A 23,408-nucleotide genomic window follows, 5' to 3' on the forward strand; every position below is an offset into this window, starting at 1 on the left:
TACAGAGTCTTGTTGACTTAGCCTGGAAGTTCTGTCTTCTGAGCTGCCCTTGAGGTGCTTGTGAGCTGGATGTGACTTGCAGGCTCTCGACCATCCCTGGTCCAGTCGTACCTCCTGCATGACACGGGAGTCCCTAAGTGAAGTGCTGTTTCAACTGAGGAGTTTCTCCTACCACGGAAATACCTTGACTGGCTGTTTTTTGGTGTGAAGTATGTTGTAGGGTTTTATACCATGCTTGCAATGTCTACCAATAGATGTGTAACGCAAGGGAGAAATGATTTTTGTTAGTTGCATTCAGTGCCATGTGCTGGACTTGCTGCAGTTCAGAGCCGTGAGTAAACCCATTGGTGCGTGAGTTAAGCCTTTCTACAAAGGGACGTGTTTCCTTCTAATTGCAGCTTGAATCCTCAGCCTGGAACAAAAACTTCAACATAGGCTCGGGATTCAGTACTCTTTTCTGTCTGGATCCTGAGCAAAAGCCTTGGCTGGTTGCACTGGAGGAAGCAGGTCTGTGTTTTTACTAGAGTCAAGAAGGAAGCTGGCAGTGAATTCTTTTGTGTCTATTGCTCAACGAAGGGCTAACCACAAAAACATGCACATGTTTTTCTGTCCAGTAGATCTCAGTACCAAGCTCTCTTTCTTCAGGTACTTCAGCATCTTGACTTTCTTTCTCTGTTGTTTTAACCTAGGTTGACTGTTGGCTTGCTGCGGCCTGTTCAGGTTTCAGAAGATAAAACTCAAATATTTTGCTTTAGATGTATCTACAACGTTGTCCTGGCAAGGGCATGGTACCAATATTGTCCAGGGAATCCAGTGTAAAACAGAGGGACAAGGATGCTGTGATTCATGATGAGCAAGCAGAAGGGAGAAGTACTAATAGCTTCTGCAAAAGAACAGGGGCTTAGCCAGTTCAGCCCTCCATTCTTTCTCCTTTGTGGTAGGTTTTGTGCTGTGGTGCGGCTAGTTTCCTGTATCCATCACCTTCTGTTTGTCTCTGGATGAGGGGAGTCAGTCAGTGGAACGCTTGAAAATCCCCAGTGGGATGAACTTGATAGATGAGATGAGCTCCTTGGAGCTTTGAAGCTTTTCCGTTACCAATGAGAAGAGCTGCCTGAACCAGGAGGAGCTTCTGCATTCCTTGCTTGCTCTGTTGTTGCAACCTCTCCTGCCATCCCCAAATTAGAGCTCCTTTTCTATTAAAAATAATAATAATAAAAAATCATTCTTGGAGGGAGAAAAAAACCAATTGGGTAGCATCAGCATGGGTTTTGTCATATGTTTCAATGTTGCCGTGATTATGCTCCCCTTTTTCAAGTGTCTTCCTAAAATGGAAATGCATAGATCTGGAGCTGTATTTATTTCCTTACTGGTAGGAAATTGCTGTTCTACTAAACCTTAGTATGTGTAATTTAAATACTATTAGTTTCAGCTCCTCTAAAAGTTCAGGAACACAACATTTTGTAACAGGCTGGAATGGTACCTTCTGTTGTTAGTTAGTAATCATTGCTTTCTGCTGAGAACAAATGTAGTCCAGAAAGTTGCTGTGAAAGATATTTTGTCCTCTTAACCATCCTGAGCAAAAGAGCTGTCAGAGGGGAGAGGACTTGGGTTATAAGCAGGACGTTCTAGGATTGAAATTGTTAGGAGCCTCTGAACTGTGACTAAGGGTTTATGCTGAACTGTCTCATTTCAGTGCTAATAGAACCATGCTCTATAAACATCTTTTTACAGGGAGGCTAAGAAAAGCATCTATTCACTCTTGCATTTCTGTATTTTAAGGAAAGGCCTCTTAAATTTCTCAGAAAAAAAGCGTATTGGCTGCTTTCCTGGATTTTACCAGAAACTTTTCTGGTTCTTAATGGCAAGATAATTTAAATGACTTAGAACGTAATGGACTAGAGAAGAAAGACGATATTAATTTAAAAAGTCAAAGTGAAATTAACTGATTTTACTTTCATAGACATGTTATCCCATATATGTTTTTTTGTTTCCTAATGTTTTCTTTCAGTGTGGAAAACACTGTTGTCTGTATTTTAGAAAAATAATTTTCAGAGGACTTGGCTTTAACATAAAGGCAGGCGAGGAACAGGGCATAACCCTCTCTTTATCTGCTAAAGCTCTTCTTAAAACTTATGTGCTAAGGAGTTACATGTGAGGGAGGGGGTTTCCAGTTCTGTGTGACTTTTGAGTACTTGAATCTCAGCCTTTTTGTTGCAGTTCATCTTTAGCATAGTGCCAGCTGTAGTACTTTTGTCATAATTCTTCCATGCCAAAATAGGGAAGTTTTTGGTTTTTTTTAAGAAACCCAGGGCTGTGTCTCCAGGTGTTCCTGGGTTGTCTATGATGTGTCATAACAGGGAGAGTCTCTGCTTGCTGCCAGCCTCCACCCACGGGGTCCTGCCTCTTCCAACACCTACTTGTTTCTTCTCCGTGTAGCTGGAACACCAGCAGCCATCTCCACTGCATAAAGGAAGATGGAATAGGCTTGGATCCTGGCTGTGCAAACAGCTCTGTATGATCATGAGACACGATATCGATGGTCTCAGCTTTGTGCAGTAAACCAGCCCTTGCTGGAATCGCCCTGTTGATTCCCACAGCGTCACCGAGACCACGTTCTTCCCCCATTCATAGTGAACGTAAGGTCAGTGGTTTAAAGGAGGAGGGGGGAGGCCCCAGGGCTGTTTCTCCTGAGAAGGTTCTCAGTGAGAGTCTGGAGGGCAAGGCTCCCGAGAGTCTCTCGACATTTTATATTAGTACAATCTTGAAAATGCTTAGAAAGCAGCTGACTTGCTGCATCTTTGTGACAAGTGCTGACAGAGCGAAGAACAACAGTCAGAGAACCTACCCTAAGGGAGGAGATGGGAGTGCAGCAGCAGATCTTCCTTTTCCTACTGGTTGACTCACGTCCATTGAGAATTGGACTTGGAGAGGCCTCCAGAAATTCAGTTTTGCTTGCCATAACATTTCAGACATGATGATGGAAAACATGAAACAAAATAGTGCAGGACACTCAAAATGGCATCCCCGTACAGCTGTCAGTTTGCAGCATACACTAAACGGTCAGTTTAATGATGCCTGGTCTAAGGGAAGTTGATAAAGCAACTGTCTTCATCACAGAATAGTCATTTCTGTTGAACATTTGGATTTCTTCCTTCAGTTCAGGACATGATTTTATTCCAGACAACCTGTTTCCTAAGCTGCTGAAGTGTGACACTGTTTTGCTTCACCAGATGTGGCATCTTCTATTTTCCTAAGCCCTAGCTTACATCGTCGGTTTTGAAACTACGGGATGATCCAAGCAGCAGTCAGGCTAAATTGGATGATTAATGTGTGCTGTAATTTATGGCTTGAGTTAGAGTAGATGTGTGAGAACTTACTCTATTGGTAGAAGTCATGGTATTTTTCCCATCAGGAATTTTAGCTGTGCAGAGGAGCTCGTAATTAAATGCTAGCATGCTGTATAACTTCACAGAGATGCTTTTATAACACTAAGTTAGAGAAGTGAATGGATTGCTACCATAATCGTGCTCTGGTTTGGGACAATGGTTATCATTGTGTCTTCAGCTATCTGTGTCTTCAGCTTGCTGGAGTTTCCTTGGGCTTTTGTAGTCTGAAAGTCACAAGGATCAGTATCGCTCAACTCCTAGGTCAAAGGAATTTCTCAGGGTTGTTCCTTTTTGTTTGGGTTGGGTGGTTTTTTGTGTGAGTTTTTCCTGTTGACAATGAAAAGATTCTTCTCCTTGGCAGACAAAATCCTGCTCTGACTCGTTTCCAGTCCTTAAGCACAACACAGTTTATAAGACAGACAAGAATGGTTCATATAAAGAGTATATTCTCCAGCTGTTTTTCCATACTTACTTGTGATCATTCCCATTTTGCCTCTATATGCAGGCACAGACACAGGCAGGCGGCTTTCCTTAGTGTGAGGCGCTCCTCAGGGGCTCTTCTGCCATTGAGTGTTTCCCTTTCCTAACCTGTACCTGTGGTTTTCTGCCACTGCGATGGGGCTGTGCTGGGCCAGAGGCGGGTCCTGGAGCTGAGGGCGGGTGGTGGCAGCTCCGTGCAGCTGGCTCCAGTATTGGGTGGGGAGCTCACGCGACATGTGGTGGGATCCTCGGGTTTTTTTTTGCTCAAATGTTTGTTGAAGATGGTAGGAAGGAAAGTGCTATGGAGAAAGAATGATCAACAATTGCCTTTGGGAATGAACTCCGAGGAAGAAATGGTAAACCGGCATGGCAGTTGATCCTTGTGAGCAGGAACGTTGTCACAAGAAAATGGTCTGCTCCTTAAGCTTGTTCCTCCTCTGTTCATGTTCAGTGTTTTAATTTACGATGTAGTGATTAGAAAGAACAATTAATGAATGTGGTTTTGCTCCTATTACATTATTGCAAACTGTTGTGAAGTCCATATGATAAAATCTTAAGAACAGCTTTTGATACAAATTTGCAACAGAGACTACAGTTTGTACAACAAACTTTTTACAAAGCCTGAAATCAGTTTGGAAAAGCTTTCAGTTAATGTTCATGAAAGCTGTTTCCAAACAAACAACCCCAAACTTTGGCGAGGTCTCCACAGCAAAACATCTTGCCAGCAAGCGCTGTATTAGCCAGGGGTGTGGAAAATAGTCATGCATCCTCGCTGACATCGATACGTTGGCAAAACCCCAGGCGTGGATGCAGCTGTGCCGGCGGAGGAGAACTTTTATCAGCTTAGCTTATGTCGTTTGGGGAGGTGATGCAACCAGGCCAGCAGAAAAACTCCTCTCTTGGCACACGCTGCGGGCGTGGGAGGCTCTGCCAGCGCGGCTCCAGCAGCCGGGCTCCGCCAGGGCCGAGCCTCGTGCAGCAGCTGCGGCTGGACAAGGAAAGAAAAGCTGCCCTGAACCAAAGAGGGACCTCCATCTTCCAGGTTTACCAGTAGCTGATCAGGAGCCGAGCAGAAAGAGTGGTTCAAATTTTAAAATGAGGCTTTAATGTAAAAAATAATAATAAAAAACGTTTAAGGTGTGTGGTTTTAAGATGTCACTGGTCCTTTGGTAGCTGTTCATGTGTTGCTGGGTTGCAGGGTTTTTCAGGCTGCAGCGTGCCAAACATCTGTGTTTTGCAAAGCCTTTTCAGGCTGGTAAAGGTATGAATTTCTGTGGAAGCAGTCAAAAACCTTCTGTCTGTAAACTTAGGAAGACAACTGTAATCACATTTGCATTCCCATCATATTTGGATGTAACCACTAGCACTAGAGCATCTTCGTGTTTAACTAAAAGTTTAAATTTCTCAGAATATAGTGTTTATGTTTTACAGGAAGAGAGATTTGGTATTCCTGCTCTCTGTGCTCGTTCACTCATTCACTTTCCTCTCTTGCTTTTGCTAAGCAAGGCAGGACTTCACAAAACTGCTGCTTCATACCATAGAAAACCAAAGACTTTAAGGGCAAACAATTGTAATACATTATAGCAAAGCCAAACTAAAGATGCTGCAAAACAGAGTAGAGGCTCCTTTTTCTCTAGTAGTAATTACTAGTTAAGGTTATGACTGATACGTACACGTTCACTTTTATCAAAGCTGTATACAGGTACATACGAGGCAATTGTTCTTTTTGAAACCTTGCACATTGGGTTACTTCATGTCTTGTGAGAACTCTGCTGAAGACTTCTTGAAGGGAAGAGTAGCACTGTGTCAGATTGCATTTGCTGTTTGTTATGAAAATGTTTTGAAACTAGTCTCTCTCTCATTCCGCATTGCTTGTAACCCTAAAAATAATTGCCTGGCATTACTGGAAGCAGAGCAGTCTGACAGCCCAACTTGTGCTGCTATAGTTAAAATCCGTCAATGTTTCCATTACAAATTTGGAGGGAGGGTTTAATCTTTTTCCCATTTTAAATCATGCCTGGAAGAAACTCTGGATCAGCTTTTCAACTTGGAGTATAAATATATATTTTTTTTAATGTTCCTAAAAATCTTTACTTAAAAAAAAAAAACTCAACCAACCAAACAACCCCAAAGCCCTATGACAATGAAATACTGATATTCAGTTCTGAGATTTTAAATTATCTTGAAGATATTTCATTCTTTTTGGTAATTTTCAGTACAATTAAATTAGGCAACAACTTTGTTTCTTCATATCAGTGTTGATTCTCTAGTGAGCCTGTTCCAGGCTGGTATTGCTGCATAATAAACTTTGCAATATACTGAATTGGAAGATTTCAAAACCTTCCCAGGGAAACACAGAAAAGGAACACGTAATTATCATGAAGTATCTGATAGAATGCGTGCCTGTGTACTTTTTTTCCACTCCTGATTTCATTCTAATTTCCCAAGGTTTTCTCCAAAATGGTTTCACTTTTCTTGTGCATGAAGGCTGTAGTTTCATGAACGTTTCGAGCAGACGCAAACTGTAATCCCCTTCTCTCTGCCTACACGTTCCTGTTCCCTGCCTTGTGACAGCCAAAGCTTTTGCGTAGCATAAAACCACATGTGGTGAACCAGATCAGGGAAGATAATTTTTTGGTTCCAGCTGTGGCTACACAAGTGTTTGTACTAGTCCAAAGAAGAGGGTGGCACAGGGGCGGGAACAAGTGAGTCTACACTCATGTTTCAATTTATATTCCAATCTTTTTTTCTTTCCTTTTTTTTTTTTCCTTCCTCCTTCAGTGCATTTCCTCTGCAGCTTGTAAGGTGGTTCTTTGCTATGAGCTTCTTGAGCTGTGGGGGGATCAAACTTTTGCAGGAAAACGAACGTATGTAATGATTTTTTTTGTCAGTGAAAAACCTTATTGTCCATGAGACTGGCAAACTTTAGCTATTATAATCAAATATTTTTCTCATACCATACCATAGACCTGTTTTTAGTACTTTCTGTACCATTCCATGCTATGCTTTTGTTAAAGTAAATGGTTAAGACTGCTCTCCTGCAGGTTTTCTCTGGGTCATTTTAAAGTTCCATTATGGTCTGATTTTAAGAACAGCTGCATCAGATATCCTGAGGACTATATAAAGTGTTTGTGTACTTACCTCCTTTTGAAACTTTGATTATTTGGAATTATATAGCATCTTTTTCTTGAGATTCTTGAAATAATTCACAAATACTGAGATAAGTGGCAGTAATTCTACTGAGGCATACAATTGAAAGTCTAGTCCTTAAGCTGTCTGTGCTCCCTATATTTTTTTTTTTAACGCATTGTGTGAAGTAGTAAAAGCCAGCAGAGAAACAAAAGAAGTTACTAATTATTTTTATATTTCTGGATAGATTAAGGAAATGTTATCTTCATGTCTGCTGCAATATTCCTTTATGATGCGGAATAGGCATAATGAAATAAACTTAGTTTGTACCTGTTAGAACAATATCTTTTACTTCATCTTTGTATCAGATGCCACAATGAAGAGTGATAAAATTCTACAAGTAGTACTCAGCAGAGGTTATATGTAACTTGAATCTGTGTCATGCGCTGAGCATGCTTCAGGTGGTAGTTGGGCATTTGGATGCACCCTGAGTACTGTCCCAAACACGATGTGAAAGTGGGAGTATTTAAAATACATGAGTAACTATGTACGGATTTAACACAGTGCTCCAAATGGTCAACAGGCTGCTGTAGACTGAGATAATGTGCATGCTGTGATCGCTGTCTGTAGTTCACTCTAACATGCTTTTTCCTTTGCAGCAGTCCATTGTACCAGCCCACCCAATGGCTCCTCCTAGTCCCAGCACCACCAGCAGTAATAACAACAGTAGTAGCAGCAGCAACTCAGGATGGGATCAATTAAGTAAAACAAACCTTTACATCAGAGCACTGCCTCCAAACACCACTGATCAGGACCTGGTAAAATTATGCCAACCGTAAGTACTATACTTAAATACAGATTAAAAAATCATACCTTAAAAGCTAGTAGTAGGTATGCAAAATGAATGTTTGGGCTATGAGGGAAGAAAAACAAATTTGTAAATAAAATCGTAATTCTGTAGTATGATGGCAAGTTTCAGCTTGCATAGAAATCAGTAGGAACAGAATATGTTTGGCACTTTGGAGAAACAAAGAAAATTTAAATATAGTGGTGGACAGACCAATGTATTGCTCACGCAAAAGCAATGGTCACCTGTACTGCTGCCTGATGCTGTTGATATGACAGGTAAATGAAAATTAACACCTGAACGTGAAACTTGCTATTAAGAACCTGCAATAGAGGTTCTCCTCTGTTTAGTGCTAACATAATCTGCTGATATAAACTCCTCGAGCAATTGTTTTGTATTGCTGTAAATTATAATGTGCATTTGAAATCTTATCCTAGTTTCAGACTAATTTATGTTGGCTGTACATTACTGTACAATTATATTATGATTTAAAGAAGTGGATCTGCACGAGGATACTCAGTGCTGCCGGGAGTTCCAGGTAGACTTGGCTTAGCAGAAGGTTTTCAGGCAATGTTGTTAACATGAGATTTCTGCTTGTGCGAGTTCTTGGGTTTGTTTTCTCATTTTTACAGCAATACGTGCCTTTTAGTTACTTTCAAATATGTGTCAGATGTCTAGAGACTGTGCAATTACGTTGTGTATATACTGTTTAAAATCATCTTAAATGTTTTACTGACTTTTTAAAGTACTTAGTAATTCTGAAATGCATAGTGCACATTGTGGGTCATTTTGAAGTCAGTGTTTGTGCAATACCACCTTTAAGAAAACATCCCGATCTCTTCTGAACAAATGGAGAATCATTAGGTTTAACATATAACACCACTGTCCGAGATTCTCAAAATAGTGTTATCTTCTGTTTAGCAGATATGGGACTAGGGGTATGTAAAAACGTGTCCAAGATCCCAATGCAAGTTAGCAAAATAGCCAGGGAAACTGTCAAAAAAAAAAAAAGTCTTGTATCCCAGCTTACATTTGTTTTTGAATCCTGAAAAAAAAATCTGATGCATAATTTATAGAGTAAAATTAAATCTTGTTTCTTTTCCAAACAAAACTTGGACTTTCAGGATAATAGTCGTATCAGTCATCTTACTATTATAATAAAAGCAACTTGCTACGTTATCTTGAAATAAAAAAAAAAAAATTCTATTTGGTCATTTTGCCAACAGTAAATGAAGTCAATATATTTTATGGAAAAGGGAACATATTATCAGTCTTTGAAAGGATTCATTGATAAATTGATGGTTTTTACAGCTTCCCACGTGACGATGACCTCTTGATACTTGAATTTTAGTTCATGTTACAAATCGTTATTTTACAGAAGTAGATTTTTCTTTGCCATTTTTATCTCTTGAGATGATGAAGAAACCTTGGCCCACACACTGACATTAGGGTGGAGTTGTGAGGTTATTTTGCACTGGAGCCACCCGGTAACTACTATTTGGGCAGTGGTTACTATAGCTCCTGATCCTCTTTCTGAAGACATTGTGGTGTGCAGTCTTAGATGTCATCAATATGCATGAGCATCCTAGAAGAGACATGTTTGGTACTTTTCTGTAATTACTCCTTTTCGTCTTGGATAGCCAAAGATGCTCATTTATTTTTAATATTTTTTTTTCTGTTCAATATGTAATTCTAGTTGGATTGGCATGAACTTCGCAAGTTAGCAGCTGGCAAGAACTGCAGCCATGCAGTTATTAAATGAATTCTGGAGTGAATTTAAGCACCTGAAAGGTCGTTGCTTTTCTTTCTGTGAAGTATTTTTCTCTTTAACATCTTGCTTGGGTGGAAAGGAAGTCCTGTCTCAAAATTCTCCATTTCTGCAGAGGAACCTAGTGAGATATCCAGAATTTTTAGGCTTGGAACATCTTTCAAAAATCTGGGTAATCTATTAAGAGCCTTAGACTTCACTGCCAACATAGCCCCTTAGCAACTCTGTTGATGTTTCAGTAAGATAGAAATGACTGCACTCTCTCATTGTTCACAGAAGCTCAGTAATTCATTTTTTTAGACTATGGAAAGTTTCATATGCATTTTTTTTCCTTCCTAAAAATCTGCCTAAACTTCTAGGACATAGAGGACAAGATATTGTTGAAAGCAAACCTGGTAACAGCCCGATACCTCACTGAACAACATTTCTGCTTGAGATACTTAAAATGTCTTAAAAACTTCTTGAAGTAAATAGTCTTTTACATGCATATAATTGAAAAGAGATGCAAATATATTCTGTGGTGTTTGAAATAGATTATATTATTGACAAATTAGGTACGTGCTTTTTCAAATTATTATTATTATTATTATTATTGAATTAATACCACCAAGTTATTCATAGGGAAAAAAAGAAAAGGTTGAGGGTTTAAAAATTAATAAATGTGTTTGTGGAGTTCATTAATTTATTTTTTTGTTTGTTTTAACTTAAAAGAACATTTTTGGTTTAGATTTGAACATTTCTTTGCAATATTTTCAGAAAAAGTGTAGAATATTGAACTAGCAGATAACAGTAAGAAAGCAAAACTAGTTGTTCATAGTTGATCTTTAAGCTAATGTAATACAAAATAAATGAAGAATGTAATCTTGGACATAGAGGTCAATGAAGAAACTCCTGTTTACTCCAGATCTCTAAAGTGTTTTCTTGAGCTTTTTAAAAATGCCTTAGGTTTTACTGGGAGTAATTTTAGCTCCTTTTCCCCATAGGCCTGATCTTGCTGTCCTACGAGAACGTCCACCTTGGTGCTGAAGTAATTTCAGAATGGCTAGGAAGGCTGCTGTGTGCGCAGCAGAGGTGGGCTGGCTGGCTTGCAATCAGCCGTTGTCAGTGGATGTACAGAAAAGGATCACTGGCTTTGCTTTCTGTCTTTGGTTGTTGTCAAACAAGATGGAAAAACACCTGTGGGCTGAGGAAATAATGGTTGAAAAACGTCATTGTCACCACAAATGCCAGAAAGATCCCATCTGCACAGATTTTCACTCTGATCGTCATGGATTTGTATCATATGCTGTACTGAAAAGTTATTTTCAGTGATGGTTATTGCAGAGAAATCCTATTTCCAATATAATCAACTCAGAATGCGAGGTAGAAAATTCTGCAGAGTTCTTGCGTACATGGGTCTGGCCATACAGTCCTTTGATTTCATTTAGTCAATACGTTCACTTTAGTTACTGCTCACTACAGCTAGCAGTGCTAATTTTGGCCATGTTTATATTTTGAGTAATTATTTTTGGTGAATCGCTAGAGAAACTTCTTATCAAATCGTAGAAGTGTTGGGCTCGCTTTCCTGTTGCAGCACAGCTGTGCAGTATTTACCAGCACACCTAACAACTGTTCACCATTTCGGTGGAAAAGTGCCCTTGTGGTGAGAGTGCGATTTTGCCAGTATAAGGCTCTGCAAATCTACTCTCCACCTTCATCTGTGCGGTTCTTTTTTAGCGCTTTGTCAGGTGAAGCTTTCTCCTTTTTTCCAAGATTAAAAGACCATGTTATAATGTTGTTGTGAAGGCTTACCTGGGAGCAGAGCCATTTCCAGGCAGCATTACCGGCTTTTGTGCGGGAAATGAAGCCTCCACATCTCTGAATAGTGCATTCAAACTCAAGCCTGCTACTCCTGTTAGGCATTGGGAAAACAAATTTCTTCATAGCAGTCATGCCAGGGGCAAAATAAGATAGGTGTTGTGTTTGCTGCAGGAATGTCACGGAATGTCACAACAGGCCTGGTTGTGAGGGGACGCTGCCTGAGTCACTCCTGTCTGTGACAGGAGCTTGCCATTAGGTATGTGAGGGCAGGCAAAGCAAGAGGTGCGGTGGCCCTCAGATACATCTTTTCTGTGGGAAGGTAGGCAGGAGAAATCAGCTAAATAGAAGGACAAAAGCAGAGGAAAGGAGAAATCGGAGTAAACAGCCTGCAGGGGAAGCCTGCAGGAAGCTGCCTGACCTCAGCAGTGGCCATGGGATGTGGAGCGGTTTCAGCAGCCACTCGTTCTGCTTCCCTCCCTCCAGCTGACTTTGCGGTGCAGTTTCTTTTCCCAAACCATGAGGTCTGTTGTACTGAGTGAGCCCCTGTCACGCTGTGCTGATTTTGCAGGGCTGCTGGAGCAGTGGTGGCCTCTGCCATGCCTGATGGTACTCCCTTGCCCCAGGGCAGCTCTCAGTACTTGCTTGATGCGCCTCCTTCAGCTGTTTTTGTCTTAGTTTTTTGGTTATGAACACATTGTTTAGGCTTTGCTTGTACATTCCTATTCACTGGCTGTGAGACGGTCATTTCTTGTAGCTCATTTCATATCTGCATCTCAAAAAATGTAAGATAAAATTCATTCCATTTATTTCACTGAAATCATTGAGACTGCTTATATGAATAGAGACTTAAGTGATTGGGTCTTGGGACATTCGGACAGGAGTCTAACGTGCTTTGACATGTTTTCTGGGTGCTTTCCAGGCTTCCACTAAGTGCTGTGCTTCACTGCGTATGACCTTTCTGCCCAAGCCTCATGGTTCCAAAGCCCTGAGCTTTCCACTTTCTTGCTTATGATTTACTGGCCTGCAGCATGGCATCTCTATAGTGCTGCGTTTCTTCAGAGACCTCGTTTTGTGCCATTTACATGATTAAATCAGAATAATGCAGCAGAGCCTTCCTCTGTCTGACAATCCCCAGTCCCAGGGTGAGATTTCAATCTCTGAGGCTGAGCCCAGGTCTTGCCTGTTCAGTTCAGTGTAAATCATCGAGCCAGCCCACCCTTTGGGCTGCTCCCTTCCAGCCTGTTTGCTTGTGCTATGTTGCTTCTATTGAGCTGTCTTTTGTCTATATACTATTTTTGAAATCTGTTTTTCGCTCTGGACAGTTTCACTTAGGCCTTCCCCCTTAAATTATTCCTGGGTGGTTATTATGTGGATATTTAATGGGATTACAATTAGGAAAGCAGCTGTTTTAAGGTAACAAAGTTAGTGATATAATTAGCACGACAGACCATTGTTCTGTGCCAGGACAGTCAGAACATAAAATCAGAACCTTGTAGTGGTTGCCTTTGCTTTGTGTGCACTGGGAAATCATATACCTTGCTGAGAGACTATTTTAAGAACTCTTTCCTAAATATTCAGCATAGTGAACCCAGGCATAAGTAAAACAAATGGCAAGCTAATGGCCGTTTGAAACATTTTAGTCAGGTGTGCTATGTTTTCACAGCATGGGAACTTATTTTTTTTTATAGTTGCATACTGTAATGTTTCCCTGTTTTGGGACAGGAGCACCCAAACGCTGTTTCAGTTCCCTGTTCTTAATAAAATGCTATTTTTTTTATTAAGTTGTGCGACAGCCATTAGCATGTTAACATTTCCACATTCTTTGCTTCTCATGTAACTGTGACCTCTCCTGTGCTGCCATTTCCCATCTCATTCAAATATGCTAAGTGCTGAGAAGTTGTGAACTGGAGCTCAAGCATCTACTGTAGCAGGGAGCTGTCATAGCTGCAGTCAGTTCAGAGCAAGAAATCTGCTAATTTTACTCAGCATATCTCATTAGAAATCAGACATGGCTGGGCTTTAGGAAATAGTTCAACCATCTTTTGCATTTAACTCCTTCGGGAGAGTGGTCTGGACAGGTTTCTGCTGCTCAGTTCACAGTCTAAGGAGATGTCTGTAGCATGAGTATGACCCCTTCAGATAGATGGTGCAGGTCAGGGGAAGCTGAATTGAACATTTCAAACCTAAGTTCTCCAATTTTTTTCTTTATAGTATTTCTCTGTGTTCATTTCTTTCCTCTTTTCTTGCATTTTTCTTTCATGATTTGTCTGTCAGGTGCAGTGAAATATTGTGTTCATAATTATGTGGAATATCATTTCATGTCATGTAATTGTGTGATACATCTGTCCCCGAAACTGTTTCCTTTGGGATCAGTGTTAGTACTGATTATATTGGAAGAGAAGCCTATCTATTGTTCTTACTTTTTTTTCGGTGGAAAGAAGTTCTCTACGGATGAGTTCCTTTGGAGGCTTATGTGTGCGTTAATTTTTTAAATGGTATTACTGCAAACATCACTGAATAAATAATGCCCAGTTTACAGAATAGCATTTGGTTCTAGAAGGGTGAATCCTTTAGCCACTCAGCAGCATGTGATTTTAATGTTCAGCTCCATGCTGTGCGGTAAAAGCATCATTTTCTTTGTTCCTTCTTCAAGGACTGTGGCATGGTTTGGGTTTTGCTCAGTATGTGCAACCTGCAGCAGAATTCCTTTACTTGTACTTTTTTCATCCAGTTTTGCTCTTCAGAGCAAGCATATCACGGAAGGTGGTGAAGGTGTGTTGCTCAGATGCAATAACTGATTACACCAGTGCTGCGCTGTCCATACAGGCAGGCTTTTTTTTTTTTAATGTGTGTGGGATGCAGAACAGCACCGAAATATCCCCTGTAGCCCCTGCTCCAGGGCCGGGTTCTATGGGTGCACCTCAGCAGGGCAGGCTGGCGGAGGGGCAGCTGGGTGCCAGCACGGTGCGTTGAACTGGCTCTGCTGGCTCCTGTGATGCTGCAGTCTGCCACGTAGGAATGGATACCTCACCTGATGAGCTTTTAATTGGTTGGTGTCAAAAGAAAGTATCCTGTTCCTACATCAGAGATGAAATAGCGTTCGGTTTTGTGTGTCCTTTAGCCAGTTGCTCCTGATACAGAGACTGCAGGACCTGGTATTGTTAGGGCTTGGCTTCCGCAGTCCGTGGCGAGGCATCTGCGTGCTGTGCCATGGGAATTGGGGCTGGCCTGCAGAGGTAATGTTTGGTTTGAACAGTAATTTCCTTTATTTTTCAGCAACTGCTTTCAGCAGTCACATTACAAAGTGACTGACATGGCATGATGCAAAGGACCTCTATCTTCCCCTGAATATTTGCACTCTAATTAGACAGAAATAAAATTCAGACAGCTTTATAGTCATGATCAAATGAAACCCATGCTGAAATCCTCTCTGAGGAGTTCAGGATGTTTTGTTTTTTCTTCTTTGAACAATAATGCCTTTTTGTAGAATATCATTATATATTCATGTTATTTTTGGGGTGGGGAAATTGTAATTGGGGGGGGGGGGGGGGGGGAGTTGTCTTAGAGTCCTACCCTCTGGATGCAGAAAATCTCTTGAGATACCTTGAATTTAAAACAAGTATGATGGTTTTAATTTCCTCTTTCCATTTTGTGATCAGACTTCAAGTTTAAGCAAAAAATAAAGTTTTTTCTAACACAGCATTTCATTTAGTGGCAATAGCCTAGCAGCAATCAGCCACTCTCCTCCGCACAGCCTCTTAAAACCAAGAACTGCCTCCAAGTGCGCCGAGTGGCCCGGCCCCCTTTGGGCTTCAGCTGCAGATGCTGGGACCCAGCGATTGCCCAAGCTCCATCTCCCCCAGGGGATGAGAGTTTTGTTGCAGCGTGGGGCCAGAGAAGAGGTGATCCCATGGAATTTCCTTTAGGAAGTGGGGGCGAGGAGAGGGGAAGGAATGCTTCAGCCGCAGCTGCTTGTAAAAGGAGCACTAGGAAAACAGATCTGCAAAAGTTACCACCGTGGAAGATCTCTAGCTGGGAAACAAAAAGCTGATTTGGTAGCATAGGGCCTGTAAAATGTGTAAGCATTTGCAAGTCTGCAGGTATTTGTTCTACAGAGATGCAACCCTTGTTCCCTATCGCAGAGCCGCAGGAAAAAAAAAGCTCTGTGGCAGCTGCTGGAATGCCTTTGATCAGGGTCCCAGTCCCAGTTTCCCCTGGTGGCAGGGGCCCATCTCAGATGGGAGGTGATAGCACCACAGTTGTTCATCAGAATAACCAGTAATTCAAGAACATTCTGAAGGGGGTTGTTTAATTTCAGGGGACTACTGGAAGTGTTAACAAGCCCTAATACGTTCTATAGCGAGAGCCACAATGCGGATGCCAAACGCTGTCCCTCTTAAAGACAGCTTAGGCAGGAGTCTCACTCAGAAACCACTTAAGAACTGAGTCGGCTTAGAGCCTAGGTTGATTTTTACCCCAGCATGCGGATGTTAAACTTTCCTTTTCCTCGGAATACCATTTGGAGTCGAAAGCAGGGTCTGTATTTGCAAACAGATTCTTGTATCTGATGTCTCATATCTAATGCAGTTTCACATAACTCTTAGAAATCTTGTGAAGTCTGGCTGTTTGCTAAAGGTTAGTTCTGCTTAGCTCTGAGTTATGTAATGCTAACTCCTTGAAAGGAAAAAATGAGCCATCTGATGTTGACACGTTATAAGACCAGCCATTTCTTTCAGTAACCTTTCAACCTTTTTTTCCCACATTGCTGCCAAGCTGCATATAGGGTTGAAAAAGTAACACCCCCAGATTGTATGAAACCCAGATAATAAACATCTGTGTTCTACCTGCAGAGTGAAAGCAGTAGCAATTGTAGATTAACAAGTAAATTCAGATCTGTTACTTCCAGTGAAATTTGCAACTGAGGAAATTGGGAGAAAAATCAGTGTTTATCCTTAAAACAAATGAAGAGGAAAAAATCATCCCAAAATGTTAGACCTAGGTCCTCAATTGTTTTCCCACAAGTTCTAAAATTTGATCATGTTTTCACATCCAAAAAATGTCAGCTGCCTTAGTTCACTTTGAAGACTTACTGAAGACTTACTGAAGACTTAAACCAACCCTGTAGAAAATTAGGTTTCTAAAGGGCTGCTGGGAGAAGAATTAACATTTAAATACCTAATCTTTGCAGAGAGATATGCAGTATCTGGGAAAAAAGTCAAATTTTAATTTGGATGTAGATAATATTATGATACATGGAAAAGGAAGAAAAAGCACCAATGAAAACACAAAAAAAGAAGACTTTGATTTGGGGTCTGTTTTGACACTGTTACTAGTACAAATATTCCACTTGAAATAACCTGTGTGGGTTGAGTTAATCATTAACGGAATCAATTTCAGTAGAAGTATGTTTGAGTTTGTACTCCTATCCTACACCTTCCATTTCAATTTCCTCTCTTACTCACTTTAGTATTTTATTTTCCCAAAAGAGGAAAATCTTGGAGTCTGTTGCTTTGCTGCCACAAGAAAAATTCCCTAAAATAAAAAAATGTGCATTATTTCACTTAACGATTTGGGTATTAACTTAATAAGTACATGGCATTAATTGATAATTGGTATTCTTACCATCATAATTGACCTAATTAGCCCCAAATATGTATTTTGTTTGTTTGTTTTCTCTGTGTTCTGTACAGCTGTGTAATTGTGCATACTGTCTTTGAAAGACAGAGCAGCAGATCAGTGTTTTTGCCTAGGAGAACATTGTTCACTTAGACCTTACACATTGTCAGTATTTCAAGCCCCAGAGTAGCTTTCTGTTTTACATATAGTCACTAACAAGCTTTCAGAAGTCTCTCAGAATAGCACCAATTATTCTGGAGCATTAATAAGGATTTTTTTTTTTTCATGTATGAGTGATTGCAATAGTGAAATAAATGTGATGGTATCAGAAGATATAAAATCATGATAAAAACAATTCTGTATATAAGGGTAATACAAATACTGCAGAAGTCTGAAGTCTTTTATTTGCAAACCCTAAATGTCAGAAATAAAAATATCTAAACCCCAGAAAAAGAGCCAGGCTATTTGCTTCTGGTTTTGAGGACACTGCTGATGAACTGAAGAGCTGAAGAGCTTTTGGAGTCTGGAAACCAGCAGAGCCTTGCAGTTCAGTACTTAGTTTTATTTATTTATTATTTGTTTATTTAGCACATATGTGAAATCACCAAGGAACTGGTGTTTCTTGCTTCTTTCATTTTGTGTTAACAAACCCCATGTAAAACAGAAAAGCTTACATATGCCTACAAGACAATGGCAAGCTTAATTTCTGTTTGTTTGCAGAGTGCTCACAAAGAGTAATCCTAGAAAGCACCAAGCACCTGCAGGAGCCCACAGCTCCTAATGCCAGTATTAGGATTTAAAACCACTTAGCACTCCATAACCTGGACTCGGAGTTTGTTTGATAGCGAAGGCTGAGATTTTCAGCTACACAATTGCAGTGTGCCAGATAAACTCTGCGGTCTCTGGTTCTTTTTTTTTTCTTTCTTTTTTTTTTTTCCCCCTTCTTGTTTTTGACCCATAGCTGTACAGTACCCCAGGGCAGAAACCTCCCCTGTATTAAGTGGGAATAACTTGGTGAAGCTCTGGAGAAGCTGCTTGGCAGAGAGGAGAGAGAGACTCTTTCCCTGCAGGGCCTGCAGGTATCAGCATGGCAGGGTATGCAGTGGAGCTGACGTAGCATCCTGCATTTCCTTCCCCACATCGTTGTATGCAGTTCTGTGACCTGAAAAGGAGCATTTGTAAATCACCTTCATTTTTGTTTCTCAGATAACCTGTATTCAACACCCCACATTTGTTGTATGCTTTTATTATGTTGCAGAGTGATGGCAGGCTTTGTCTGAAATTTTATTGTTAAGGCTGTTTTTTTGTTGCTGAAAGTTTATTTGCTATATTTTGAAGATCTCAAATACTGTGAGGGAAAATGTTGCTCCGTGTTCCTTTTTCCTCAGTGACAGTGGTAGCTTACAGGGCTTTCATGTTGCAACAGGGAGGTACGTAGTACTAGAAAGGCCATTAGCCAGGACTGCCATTGAAAACAATCCATCATCATACCGTGGCCGCAGCAGGAATGTGCTCTTCACTATGTAAATTAAGATCAATTCTTTTTGAACATCTTCCAAATATTCAGCTATGACATTATAAAAATACACAGTCATCTGTCCCAGTCTTCTGTTTCTTCCCAAGTGAATTGCATGTTACTTTGTTCCATGAGAAATTATAAAGGTTTTTCCACCAGTTCCATTAATTGCTTATTCAGTTACATATTTCTTAATTCTCTTTGAAGTCTAGGAGACTTGCTCTGAATTATACAGTCTTGCAAATATTAAATATTTTGAAAAGAGTTTTTGTCCCAGGAAGAAGGGGTAGCTCTTTCTATCAGTGATGAAATGTTTCCTGTCTAACGCTTGAACTGAGATTGTGGTAGTAGTCTAAGGAGCACAAGCTCACCGTTTTGTAAAACTGAGTTAGGTAGAGTTGATAAGGTGAAAAAATTATGTAGGTGTCAGTAGATTACAGGCCCAAATTGTTAAGATGTTCTTGGGCAGATAGCCAGAGAAAAAAAAAGCTTATGAGTCTGATTTCTTTTTGAGATAAGGGAAAGATAACGTCTGTATTCTCGGGGCAGAGCCCTCCACCTCAACTTGCTTGGATCCAAACCCCCCTCACCTACCAGAGGGGATAAGGGACTGGGACTCCTCCATGGTTGTGTTTGTAGCTGAAACGTAAGCAAGATGTTACTTTCAAAGAGAACTGTTTGCTGACCAAGCATCCTAGTGATTTTTATATGGTGGATGTATGTTTTGAAAACTATGTGATTTCCTTTTTCTTTTTTTTTTTAAATTCCATGAGATAATTATGTTAGAATATGTCCAAATATACTTTAGTGAACTGAGATGCTTAATTCCTTATAATTGGTCTGCAATGTATATCACAACATACTAATAAAAACACTTCTGAAAAAAGGATCCACTGCTGTTTACATCAGAACTCACCACAGCAATCTTGTTAATTTTTCTTTTTCCACGAAAAAGGAGAGATTAATTTCTTTTTCTCTAGGAGAAAAATAATGAGTTCCTGTGACAGAAGACATTTTAGCGCCCTTAAGGTATATTTCTCTCTTCTTTTTGTGTTAGTTAGTGTGCCTTTTTTGTCCTTCCCTTACGTGAAGGGTAGGAGGCATCTCTGAGTACAGAAGAACGAGCAAATCATTGTAATTTTGCACTGCAGTCAGGAAGGAGTACTTCTGAGGGCAGTGTTTTCTTCTGTTTGTTAGTGTCCTGTCCAAACTTCCATTTTGTACAGTGGGACAGAATTTGCAGGAATTTTAACTGCTCCTCAGAGGTTTAAATGGATTTGTATTTGGGCCTGGGTCACTGGTGTTCTGCCTTCTTCAGGATCTTGTAGTTGTCTTCTCATCCTGGTGCCAAAGACATTTGACGGCTCAAATGTTCAGCTTCTGCAACGACAGAGGAAATGTTGAGGCTATTTCTCTCAAATTACTTTCCTGTCGTGGAGGTTGGCGTTTGGCCGTGACAGCTCTCCTCTGCTTTTTTGGCAGACAGTTCCTCGACATTCTTGTTGAGATCATCCCCACTAGGGCTTTCAGAAGAACATCTGACTGAGGCTCAAATTCTTCACCTTCTGCTGCTCAGACCGTATAGTATGTTATAGGAAAGGGCTCAGTCCTCTCCTCCTACTACTAAATTTGCTTCTAGATACCTTTTGTTGTCTCAAAGATCCGTGAATTTGTGGTTTCTTCCTTTCACCCTGATTTGGTTCCATGTTGAGGGTGTGGATTCTTTTAATCCCGAGGATAATTTAGGAGAAACAAAGTGTCATTAAATTACTGCAGTCTGAGTCATACTTGGTCTGTGAGTTCAGTTCCCTGGCCTTCCCACACAGCGCTTCCGATGTGCAGCGAGCTGAGGCTGTGCAGGAAAGACTGTCGACTGACCTAGATACTGTTTAACTCCTTACTAATGAGTGGATTTTTGACTTTGGATACAGCCTTTTCCTCTTCAGATTCTCAGCCCTTTTCTGGGAAATAGCTGCATCCATGACATTTGCCTGCTTTTGAGTGGTTTTTGTCAAAAATACTCCAAGATTTCAATTTCGATTGATTTAAGCATCTTAAGTTGCTTGGAAAAGTAGTAAATGAACTATTCTAGAATCCTAAGCATTGGCATTGAGATTCATCTTCAAGTGTAGAAGCTCTGGCTTCTTTCACTTAGCACTTCATTACTTTCAGGAAAAAAAATCATTTTGCTGTCCTACAAGAAAGGAATAGTCATCTCAGGCTCTCAGAAGACAAAAGAAAAATGGTCTGTATAGGTCCATAAAGCCCAGAAACACTGTGACCATACCGTATTAACTACCATCTTGTCATATGTTGTTGAATCTGTTCAAGAAAGTTGTGATGTGTGTGATACAGAACTAACTTTGCTGACTTTGGGCTTGTCTGTAGTGCATTGGCTGGTTGATTTTTTCCTGGTGCTGTACCAGAACGCGTTTTTTGTATAGTCCCTTCTGTGATGCTCTGGGTTTGTGAAACTGCCATGGCTGCTCTTTTTAAGCAATATTGTATCTGTCTTCATCTGTTTAATGCCTAGTTGGCCTGGTCCGGAGTCACTGTTGTGCAAAGCTACCCATGGACTGTGTTTTCCCTGCTCAGCTAGCATTAAACTCCCTTGTCTGTGTTCCTCACAGTGAAACCCATCAATCCGAGTGCTTCCCAGTGCATATCAGCCAAAGTGCAGCCTGGGACATTTGACTTACCCTTCCATGGGGGTATATGACATAGTCGTTATATTTAAAAAAAAAAAAAAAAAAATCACTGGAGAGGAGAATCTGGGGGATCACACTAGTTTCAGCCAGCTCAGGTATATTCTACATGACAGTCTGGTAGTGCAGTGTGCTGTGTCTGTATGTCTGTCTGCACCTCATGAGTAAGAATAGGCTGAATGTGTGGTGGTTTCAGAAAACTTCAGTTATACTTGGCTAGCCACTACAGTGATGGGATCAGAACAGGTTAATGGTGTTTTTTAAAAAAATGGTATGTTTTAGCTACCAAAAGCAAATTTCCAGATAAGTATCTATTACATTCTCTTTGCAAAACTGCAGAAATCAAGCTCTGCCTCCTGCTTGCTTCAATCAATATTCAAAAGGCTGTCTATCTGAAGCAGTGTGAAACTGAAGAAGTGTCGCTGAATGTGACCTGACACATCAGCCGCAAAGGTTGCACATTAGATTTTGTGTTACAACTTGTGATTGCTCATGTATCTGAAATTTGGCAACAGATGGATAGTATTTTTTAATGCATAACACTCCTCTGTCCCTATCTCAGCACTTAATACTACTGCAGACATCTTTTCAACAGAGCCATGAGGCTATAATCAATAATATGTGAGCTGATGTTTCCGCTCAATAACATACAGCCACTTAAATGCCCTTCTGAAGTATTTTGACCCCTGGGGAGAACTACTTTAGTCCAACCATTTTCCCTATTGAAATGGAGATGTTTGCTATTCAGCACAGCTGGGACTTGAGAGTAGAGAAGCAAATTCAAATAGGGATCAAACCTACAAGCCATGCTATTAAGGGGGCAAGGCCTCTGGAAGGTCTAGCAGTGATTTTGGATAATTTGTCCATTTAGTGCCATCTTAGTATGATTGACATTAAGTTACCAGAAATAAAAGGAGATCAGACTCTAGTATTAATTTTACAGTTGCTTCATAATTAGCTGTTAATTCCAGTACAGAATAGCTATTGAAAGCAGGATGTTATTATGAGTATTTCATAAAAGAAGCATTTTTGAAACGCGGTTCAGAGAGACTAGAAGTTACCTGAATGTATTGAACTATTTGTTTTTTTTCCCTCTTGTGCCCTCTGAAAAGGAGAGGGGCAGTCAACTCTGTACAAGGATTGGGTGTTAAATTAGCGCAAGATGCAGGCAAAAGCAAATAGGTATCTTTACGAAGGATGTATTTTAACCCAGCAGCTTGGTTTGTGTTGTTGGTTTTATGTCATCGTAGTATTACAAAAACAGAACATGCTTAAAAACAGTTACCAATGAGAGGCATTATTCCAGTGACCAAGCATCTTCCATGCAAAATAAATGCAGCAACAATCATTGTGTGTGTGCGTGTGTGTTCATATATATAGTATGTACTTACATAGGTGTATATATATAACTTACATAATGTGTGAGACAGTTTTTGTAGTTCAGAGCTAACAAGTGGGTCAGGGTTTAGGAAAGGGGATGTGGCCAGAAATGCCCTTGTATTTTAGCAATCCCCAATCCCATGGCTTCAACATATTCCTTGGGGCATTGCTTATTTAAACTGAGGGTATAAGTGGAGGTTAGTGACCTCCTCTAGAAGTGATATTAATAGGCAAGAATAAATTAGAGTAACCTTTTGTAGATAATACAGGATTGTAGCATTAATAGGTGTCTGTCTGTCTATCCAGATAGGAGTTAGCCTAACACTACTTCGGACTGTAGCCAGAAAAACACCTTTTGATTGAGACTGTTCTGATTAAAACAAGGGAAAAAAAATATTGGGCAGTGATGATAAAAATTAATTTTACCCTTGCCTTGTACCTCATTCCCTCCCACAAGAAAAAGAAACATACTTAGGAAAAGCCAAAAAAAAAAAAAAGAAAAAAAGGACAGTGCATCACACGCTGAGAATGAGTGAGTTTGGCTTGCTTGGATGGAGGATGAGGAGGAATTTAAAAAAAAAAAAAAAAAAAAGCCTTTAGGTATACAGTCTAGAGACTAATTTATGCTCCCAAGCTGATCTTGTACTTCTTAGCACAGGCAGGAGAAAGGAGTTATAAATTATGAATAACAAGAACTGCTCTCTTATGTCTTCGTAGTTTTATTCTTTCAAGCTGTTAGTGTAGGCTCTGCAAAATTGGTGAGGCTGGAATTTGCCAAGAT

At 40.3% G+C, this 23,408-nt stretch overlaps 1 protein-coding gene across 14 annotated transcripts in view; it reads left to right on the top strand.

Annotated features, from left to right (window-relative positions):
• The window catches only part of RBMS1 (RNA binding motif single stranded interacting protein 1), a 154,893-nt gene that overhangs the window by 82,269 nt on the left and 49,216 nt on the right, over positions 1-23,408 (top strand). For all 14 annotated transcript variants that reach the window (XR_005821095.1, XM_040561741.1, XM_040561743.1 and 11 more), the window contains exon 2: positions 7,655-7,830. Coding sequence is in view for 13 of the 14 variants with exons in the window: in XM_040561731.1 (XP_040417665.1) it covers positions 7,655-7,830 (176 nt within the window). In the remaining variant the exon portion in view is untranslated. The remainder of the gene's footprint in view (positions 1-7,654; positions 7,831-23,408) is intronic.

This window comes from Cygnus olor, chromosome 6 (genome assembly GCF_009769625.2).
Source record: "Cygnus olor isolate bCygOlo1 chromosome 6, bCygOlo1.pri.v2, whole genome shotgun sequence".
Classification (NCBI taxonomy): domain Eukaryota; kingdom Metazoa; phylum Chordata; class Aves; order Anseriformes; family Anatidae; genus Cygnus; species Cygnus olor.